The 9,580-nt window shown below is 45.0% G+C and overlaps 1 protein-coding gene across 1 annotated transcript; it reads left to right on the forward strand.

Moving 5' to 3' along the window:
• The first annotated feature begins 1,257 nt into the window (after nt 1-1,257).
• Paqr8 (progestin and adipoQ receptor family member 8) lies at nt 1,258-6,097 on the forward strand. The gene has a single exon (XM_051204432.1). The coding sequence runs from the start codon at nt 1,296-1,298 to the stop codon at nt 2,358-2,360; it is 1,065 nt and encodes a 354-aa protein (XP_051060389.1). The 5' UTR covers nt 1,258-1,295; the 3' UTR covers nt 2,361-6,097.
• The last annotated feature ends 3,483 nt before the right edge of the window (nt 6,098-9,580 follow it).

A 9,580-nucleotide genomic window follows, 5' to 3' on the forward strand; every position in this document is an offset into this window, starting at 1 on the left:
TATCCCCTCTAGTTGAAGCCCTTTGGAGGAAGGGGGTCATTTAGATAAAACAAGAATTTAACTTCCTTCAGAAAAAAATCTTAGAAAATAAAAAAACACAAAAAGCATCTGTGTATTAAAACATAATTTACTCAGTGAGTATGCATGAAAATTTATCAGTTGTATGAAGTAAATCTTGTGGGCATCTGTCTATCGCCACCTAGAGATTCTAATTATAAAGCAAGCATTTTAGAGGTCCGAAACTCATCATACAGGGATGTGGTTGCCCGGGAGAGGCAAATCCCAGGCCTTTTGCTTTCTTGAGTGCCATCTGAAGAAAAATAGAGCCATCTTTGCAATTGGACTTTAATTATAGTTAGGCCATGTTTTTAATTCCTCTGTTGAATGAAGGCTTGACATAGGCATTGAAGGAAAAAAAAGTATTACAGCGTTGTTCCCAAGGAGAGTGTGGAACTAAGAAAATGATCATTAGAGGGGCTGCTGAGGTGGGTTAGCGAGTAAAGGCACCTCGTTTCAAACCTGACAACATGGACTTGACCCTTGGACCCCTCGTGATGGAAGAACTCCGAAAATTATCCTCTGACTTCTATACAAATGCCAGGACACCCAAATGCGCGCATGCACACACACACACACACACACACACACACACACACACACACACACACACACACACACACACACACACACACACACACACACACACACACACACACACAAGCGCATGCACATAAAAACCAAATAAAGCAAATGATCAGCAGAATAAATACATCTAAAAACAAGAAAGCTGCGTTTCCACCGTCAGCCAGCAGAGGGCTCCATGTGCCTGGGCTTCCGGGACTGATAGGCTTGATGGGAGCATGGCAGTACTGAGCCTAGAACGAGACTTTTGTTAATGAATTAGCCAACATACCCAACATGCCTGTTTTCAAGCCATGGTGGCTTCACGCTGATAAGACTTCCCGCGGTGTGCACTGCTCTTTCCAATCTCATTCACAAATGATCTGCCTTTAATTTGAGTTTCAGTCATTTGTCTGTCTATCTATCTATCTATCTATCTATCAATAAGCATTGTAATACAGCACAGGGTGGGTCTTGAACTCACTGAGGAGTGCAGACTGGCCTCCAACTGACAGCCTCCTGCCTCAGTCTTCAGAGTACTGGGATTAAAGGCATGTGCCACCATGCCCAGCTAAAATGTATTCTTTTATTTCAACCTGTCCGTTTCTCAGCCTTCCTCTCTTTCCCTGCAGGTTGTTCTTCTGAGTCCTGTGGAGCCCCAGGACACTGCTGCCATGACGACCGCCATCCTGGAACGCCTGAGCACCCTGTCCGTGAGCGGGCAGCAGCTGCGCCGTCTGCCCAAGATTCTGGAAGAAGGGCTTCCCAAGATGCCCTGCACCGTCCCAGAAACCGATGTGCCTCAGCTCTTCAGGGAGCCTTACATCCACGCAGGCTACCGCCCCACGGGGCACGAGTGGCGTTACTACTTCTTCAGTCTCTTTCAGAAGCACAACGAGGTGGTCAACGTCTGGACCCACTTGCTGGCCGCCCTAGCGGTCCTGCTGCGGTTCTGGGCTTTTGCAGAGGCTGGAGCTTTGCAGTGGGCCTCTCCCCACACCCTGCCCCTGCTCCTCTTCATCCTGTCGTCAATCACTTACCTCACCTGCAGCCTCTTGGCCCACCTGCTGCAGTCCAAGTCAGAGCTGTCCCACTACACCTTTTACTTTGTGGACTACGTCGGGGTCAGCGTCTACCAGTATGGCAGTGCGTTGGCTCACTTTTTCTACAGCTCGGACCAGGCCTGGTACGAGCGCTTCTGGCTTTTCTTCCTGCCAGCGGCTGCTTTCTGTGGTTGGCTATCCTGTGCTGGTTGTTGCTATGCCAAGTATCGCTACCGAAGGCCTTATCCAGTTATGCGGAAGATCTGTCAAGTGGTACCCGCAGGGCTGGCCTTCATCCTAGACATCAGCCCTGTGGCCCACCGTGTGGCTCTCTGTCATCTGGCTGGCTGCCAAGAGCAGGCGGCCTGGTACCACACTCTCCAGATCCTCTTCTTTCTTGTTAGCGCCTACTTCTTCTCCTGCCCGGTACCTGAGAAATACTTCCCCGGTTCCTGTGACATTGTGGGCCACGGACATCAAATCTTCCACGCCTTCCTGTCCATCTGCACGCTCTCCCAGCTGGAAGCCATTCTTCTAGACTACCAGGGACGCCACGAGATCTTCCTGCAGCGCCACAGCCCCCTGTCCATCTACACCGCCTGCCTCTCCTTTTTCTTTTTAGCTGCCTGCAGCGCAGCCACGGCCTCCCTCCTGAGACACAAAGTCAAGGCCAGACTGATTAAGAAAGATTCCTGAGGTCTACAAACGAGGAAAGATGTAGAGATGTGCTACTGTGATTTGGAGAAAACTTGACGCAATAATAGAAATTGATTTTTTTTGTTTTATTTTTAAGGTTTGATTTTTTTTAAATTAATATGTATTACAGGCTGGGGATGAAACTTGATTGGTGGAGAGTGCTTACATAGCATACAGGAAGCCCAGGGTTCGATCCCCAGCACTGCACAGAACAGCAGCAGCTCTTAAGGAGGCAGGAAGATCAGAAGTTTCTAGGTGATTCTACGATGCATAGTGAGTCCAAGGCTAGTCTTTGATACATGATATCTTATCTTTAAAAAAAAAAATTATTACATATTTTCAAGGGCATATGTCTATAAAATTTCAAATGCAAGGCATTTGAGAGTTTTTAAAAGAAATACTCATTTTCTGTCTGGGTTGTAGCCTTTCATGGGAAAGGATCCTGGCCACGATGCATGGGATTCCAAACTAAAGAAACCATTCTCACCCAGGAACACTTACCAGAATTCTGGTTGTGGCTTCCAAAGCTGAGTCCTGAACTGGACAGATAATCAAACTGGACTGCCAAGTGAACGGTGGATGTTTAGGAACATCCACCCTGTACTACTGGTCTTGGTAACTGGGGAAACTGATCCATGGACTCTGTGCTGACAGGATTTCAGAGTGTCTAGGGTGGAAAAGTCAGAATTTTCAAGAAGATCCATTGAAACCCTTAGACAGAATGGACTATTCAATTTATCAGATACATGGTCTCATCCACTGGCCAACGAGCCGGCTGATTTGCCTGAAGAAATGTTCCCATCCCGAGTCTGCATGGTAATATAAAGAATTCCGAAGCTATCACACTTCCAGGAAATGCTTGGAGCCATATGAACTTTCAGGAAGCTGATTCTGCTGTTATACAGAAACATCAGAAAATCCAACAGTGCCAAGAGCTACCAGGAGACCCAGCCAGCAAACATGGATACACTTGTCTATCTGTTACCCATGGGGACCTTTTAGTTTGTATGTGTGCAGGGCAGTATTAACTGTGAGCTATTTAGGGTCATCTTGCAGGCCAGGGAATTAGCTGAAGGTTTGCACAGACTCTTTTAAAAAGCTTGGCTCTAAAGTTGCTCGAGGGATCTGATGATTTCAAGAGTAACCTAAGACCCAAGGTTCACATTTCTGTTAGATGCTGTCCCATGAAGGACCAACAGGGCTACCCCAATCCGGGGTCCTCAAACTGGCAGTTCTGCCTCAGGTTGGAGAAGAAACCTTAGAACAGGTCCTAGGACAGGTAAATGGGTGCTCCCTGTGATTGGCCCCTGATGGTCCTTTGAGTAAGAGTGAGGCACCTGATGGCCAAATGCACTGTTTGTAACATTGCTGCCGGCAGCCGCTGTGAGATGGGTGGTGCTTGCGGCCGATACATTCTGGCCACTCAGCTCTCTCTGAGGACTGATTTCTACATTAATCCAGTGAAGGAGGCTGTGGTCCAGGAAGCGCTGAGATGCCCTCTTCTCACAGGCTGCATTTCCTATCAGTATAAGGTCCCTTCGTACTAAAAAGGGAGTGATCTGTTTCAGCTCCGGTGTGATGAAGCGCCTCACCTCCTCTATTAGGTTATTGCTAAGTCTTTAATCCTTTGCTCTCTCTCTCTCTCTCTCTCTCTCTCTCTGTGTGTGTGTTAGTCTTTCTGTAAGACAATTGTGAGTTTTGTGCCTTATACATGGGAATGTCTAAACATTTTATTTAATATATGCCTCCGTGGAATTTCATGTTTTGGATTATTGAGGCAAGAAAAAATGAAGAACCACAGAAAGCTAGAGTGACTTGTTAACGGAAACTTCCCTACCACCTTTAAAGCAAGAAAGGATGTGTCTGCTGCATCGTTTTACTGGATGGGCTTGAGAATCTGAACTGCTATGCTAGCCGAGTGTCTACATAAGCTTCTGGTTGTCTAGGCTAAGTTCATGACAAGGAATGTTAGCAAAAGTGAATTGGTTTGAACTGAGCAAAAGATGATGGCCGGGGGTCAGGGCAGGGAGGTCGGGTAAATGATACAAGAAAAGGGTCTGTTTAAAATGGGAACCGGAAAGTGTTAGAACTTCTCACTGTTATGGATTCAAAGGCGGTGAGAGAGGGAAGGAGGGGGTTGTTCTTGACTGTAACTGTGGTGGTTGTTTATGAACAAAGGGTTTGTCCTTTTCTTCTTCTCCTCCTCCTCCTTTTTGAGACAGACTTTCTCTGTAGCTTTGGAGACTGCCCTTGGACTCCATCAGTAGACCAGGCCAGCCTCGAACTCACAGAGATCCGCCTGTCTCTAACTTCCCGCTGCTGGGATTAAAGGCGTGCACCACAGCCACCCAGCTCTTCTTCTTTTTTTTGAGATAAGATCTCGCTCTATAGCTCTGGCTGACCTGGAAATAATTATGCAGACCAGAATGGCCTTGAACTCTAGAAATAAACCTACCTCTGCCTCCCAAGTGGCAGGACTAACGCCCTGTGAATAGAGATCTGGTGCTCTTCGTGCACCTGCAGGCCAGTGCCGAGCTGCACCCTGTCACTGGTGGGCCCGTGACACCATATGTATAAAAAGTGAGACAGTGGCATTCAGTTTTGGGTTTAATTATACAAATATTGCTAAGGTGATTTGGACGTAGATAAGAAAAAAGTGATTTCTGTGGTGTTGGGACTTGAACCCAAGACCTCCAACATCGTAACCAAGACTTCCTCCACTGACCTACATCCCAGGCCAGGGAAATGTATGCTTAATAGATGTTTGGGAGGCATTGAGGTGGGGCAACAGTGATCTCCCCGTTAGAATAATATAAATATGGGTGGTTCTTAACTCTTCCAACTCATTTTTGAACAGCCATTAAAATGAATCTTTCAATGTGGAAAAGGCCTGAGTAGTTTAAAAGTAACAACTAAGGATTGTAGAGAGGCGTATGGATGCCTATCGATTTACAGTGAGGTTGCAGCCCCCCCCCAATCAGTATAGTGTGAAAGATAGTATGAGATGGTTATCTTGCTCTTCAATACTAGAAATTTTAGTTGTCGATACTTCCCTCTTCACTAAAACTTTCAACCCATTAACATGTAAATGCCTCTGATAAACAACTGTCAGTCGTTTGTATTTTGTCATGAGTAAAATCCTTTAGATATATATAAGGCCCTGATGAATTCGAGAAGACGGATACATTTGGGGGTGCCTGTTTCTCTTTTCAGAGTCCTGGTATTTCTTTGCTGGTGAAGGTTGTTTTTGTAGCTGTTTCTGGTTTGTGGTGTTTTGTTTTGTTTTGTGTTTGAGATTGGTCTCACTGTGTTTCCTAGGCTGGCCTGGAACTCCCTGGTTCTCCCAACTCAGTCAGCCAAGGAGCTGGGAATGCAGGCTGCGCCCACACCACACCCAATTCTAATGAACTAGTTTTAAAGTTCTTAAAGATGTCAGAGTTATAATTTCAATTTCTAAGTCTTTCTAATAGCAATGTGCAAGTCATCTACTGGAAGCTTGAAATACGAGTTCAGAACCATGACAGGAGGGCCCTCTCTTTTCTTTGGTTAGTGCTCCGTAGTTCCACCTGGGTCCTCCAGGGGGCGATGCGGTCTTACTTAATGCTCCGCCAGCTCTTGTTACTAAGGCTTTGCCATTAGTTGTCCTACTGTGTTTTGCTTGAAAGAAAACGTGGGGTTGTTTTCTGTCTCTATAAATATACTTACATGAATAATCATTAAAAGGTTTTGTATATGGATTTTTGGCGTGTTGACAGTATTAAAAAACCTACCTTCCTTGACCTCTTGACAAGGGCTGCCTGGGTCGTATTTCACTTGACACTGCCAGGCAGAGGGGACCCCAGCACTCCATCCATCTTAAAGTAAGAAGGGAAAAAAACACTTCTTAAAAATAAGCCTACTGCTACCGTCTTCTCTTGTGGGCTAAACAAACTACCCTTTGAAAAGCCATGGAGTTGATTTCAAAATAATTTACATAAACATTCCCAGCTACATTCACAATTACATTAAAGATTTTTGACATTCCGAATTTGTGCCCTACATATTTTGAAATTAAAAAAAAAAAATGTATGAATTACACAAAGCAGTGCAGAATTTTCAGGAACGTATTGTCTGACCCTTTGCAGAAGGAGATGTGGGTTTTCCACCAGAATACATGTTTCTGATTTGGTAACTTTAAAAAAGTAAAGTAGAAGCCAAGCGGTGGTGATGCACACCTTTAGTCCCAGCACTCAGGAGGCAGAGGCAGGCGGATCTCCGTGAGTTCGAGGCCAGCCTGGTCTAAAAGAGCTAGTTCCAGGACAGCCTCCAAAGCCACAGAGAAACCCTGTCTCGAAAAAAAAAAAAAAAAAAAAAAAACCAAAACAAATAATAATAATAATAATCTTGCTAGCTTACCGAAGGTAAGGGTTTTTTTATTATATCATGAGTCTCATAGGAAGATGTGTTCATGGTACCTTAGACTCCAGGAGACCTGATCAAATCAGGCTTAAACACACACCATGCTTTTTTCTCCATGTCCATTTAAGCTTCTGAGTAGCTATGAGGCAAGCAAGGGCAAAGGGTTTCCAATGCTATAGAGCAGGGGTTCTCAACCTTCTTAATACTGGGACCCTTATTATCAATTCCTCATGTTGTGGTGACCACCGACCACAAAATTATTTTCATTGCTACTTCACAACTATAATTTTGCTACTGTTATGAATTGTAACGTAAACACCTGTGTTTCCCAAGGTTCTTGGGTGACCCATGTAAAAGGGTCACTTGACACTAAGGGGATCGCGACTCACAGGTTGAGAACTACTGCTCCTGAGGGTGTGAGAAAGGTGGAGATTTTTCCGAGCCACACAATTCATTGTAACGTGCAAATATTTTCCCTTCAGAGAATTTCAGGGCCAGCTAGTCTAGAACACTGATCCCAAATGTCTGCCCAGTCTTTTGCAGTGTGCATGGAACAGTTTCCATAATCTCACTGGAAGGACTGGTCCTGAACACCTCATAAGCAGCTGTGGCTGTGCTATCTGCTTTTCAGCTAAAGTGACCTCCGCATCAAAAGAGAGCAATGCACGTACCACAGATGCCTCTCAGAAGCCCATTGTCCCTTGTCAGCCTGGATTGCAAAGTCAAATTTACTGAGGTTTTTGAGAATAGCCACTCATCTGATAATCTTGCCTAATCCCAAATCCTTCTCACATTTCACTGGGATCGTCCTTTGCCCAAGCAATTGGCTCTCCCCTGCCCCCAACAAGAGATAAGAATGTAAGGACACAACTCTAAAATGGTTCCTCTGCCTTTCGAGGAGCTGTGTAGATTTCATAGATTTGTAGAAAGGTTTTTTGTTTGTTTTGTTTTTTAAGCAATATCAGATTATTGAAGAAAATGTAAGAAAGTGGGAAGAAACGATAACCCACGGAGCCATTAATAAAATAAAACGTTTTGGTAGGAAAGCAAAGCTTTTTATCAAAATATATTCAATCATAAAATGTAAGCTAGTGATGCCAAACTAACAAAAAGGAAATAAAAATCTTAAGCAACCTAGTACTTTCATTTTGTCAAGTATAAAACCAACAGGCTTCGGTTTACAGCAATACCAAGAGCTCTGTTACTCTCCCTTCTGACATTACACTATGTAGGTAATCTGATGATGGCAGCTCAGCAAACAAAGCCCGTCACAGTCACTGAAAGAATTGTGTGAAATGCCTCCCCAGATTCAGACGCCCAGCAAGGGCTGTGCTGGAGAGATCTCCATTGGAGCCCGGCCAGCCCAGCCTATAAACTGAGTCTGAATTCACTGATAGTCACTCATTCCCCAAACATCGAGTACTGCCAGAAACCAGGCGTGGCTCTAAAGGAGCACCTGGGACACAGTAGCAGAGAAAACAGTTAATCCTCTTACTTGTGGAAAAAAAAAAAAAGAAAACCACATAATGAGGCATTTGGTGCATTAGAAGGTGTTGGTCCTGGAGAAGAAGAGAACAAAGAGGAGGGTGGGCTGAAGGGCTGGGTGGGTGTACAGGGTTTCGTGTTGTTGTTGCTGTTTTGTTTGAATTCCATCTGTATGGGTGTTTTGCCTGTGCACCAAATTTGCCTGTACAGGACTCTTGGAAGCCAAGCTGCCTGTGGCTCATCACAGCAGGAGAGCCATCACTCCAGCCCCTGTTTGGCTTTGATAGCCTCCTGCAGCTCAAGCTAGCCTAACACTTGCTAAAGGCAACCTTGGTGCTGCTGCCTGCAGCTCCTAGGGCTGTGATCACGGACTTGTGCAGGTTTTTATGCAATGATGATCGAGCCCAGGGCTTCCTACTGCCAAGGCAACTGTTTTACCAATCGGGTTACATCCCCAGTCCCCTCCCTGTTGACTAGGATAAAGGAAGACCCCTGAAAGGGAGGTGCTGTGTTTTGTCCAAAGCATGCCAGATTGGAAGGGTTGCTGATGAGAGAAGAGAGGTAGGAGGTGAGGATAGAGCTTGTAAAAACTTACCAGGAGGTCACTGTAACTTCAGGAAACGGGAGTGTATTCAAGGTCACTGTTAATTTTTTTAAGTTACCAATTACTCATTATGTGTCTATTTCCTTCAATTTACACAAAACCAAGTTATTGTTAAATTCTTTGATTCATGGGCCTGGCCCAACCTTCTTCCTGTGGGCACACTCTTGGGGTGTAGCAGATCATTCCCAGAGTATTTTGAACCTGGGTTCCACTTCCTAGAAAGACTTTGGTTGTTTCTTCTTTCTGTTGACAGTAGGTTTGTACTCTGGGTAATGTTCTGAGCACACATGGGTAGAGTCTAGAAATGACACTGAACAGCTTATTCCATCTACACTACATTTCTTGACTTATCATGAAGTGAGCTTCCCCTCACCCCCCCCCACCCCCCATCGCAACGAGACTGTTGATAGTTACCATTTTTGTTGTTGCTATTGTTTGGTTTTTCTGAGACAAGGTTTCTTTGTGTAGCCCTGGCTGTCCTAAAACTCATCCTGTAGACCAGCCTGGCCTCATACTCATAGAGATTCGACTACCTCTGCCTCCAGAGTACTGGGATTAAAGGCGTGTGCCACCACCGCTCAGAATTAGTCACTGTCTTTATGGCCTCTGTTTTAGCTATAAGCCAAATAAGTTAACTCAGGACTACTGGGTTAGTAACAGAATCTCCCACAAACTTGGGCCTTTGGATCTGAAACTCCCAGTCTTCCCCATCAGAATTGAGGGACTGTAGAAA

Source organism: Phodopus roborovskii, unplaced genomic scaffold (genome assembly GCF_943737965.1).
Source record: "Phodopus roborovskii unplaced genomic scaffold, PHOROB, whole genome shotgun sequence".
NCBI classification, from domain to species: domain Eukaryota; kingdom Metazoa; phylum Chordata; class Mammalia; order Rodentia; family Cricetidae; genus Phodopus; species Phodopus roborovskii.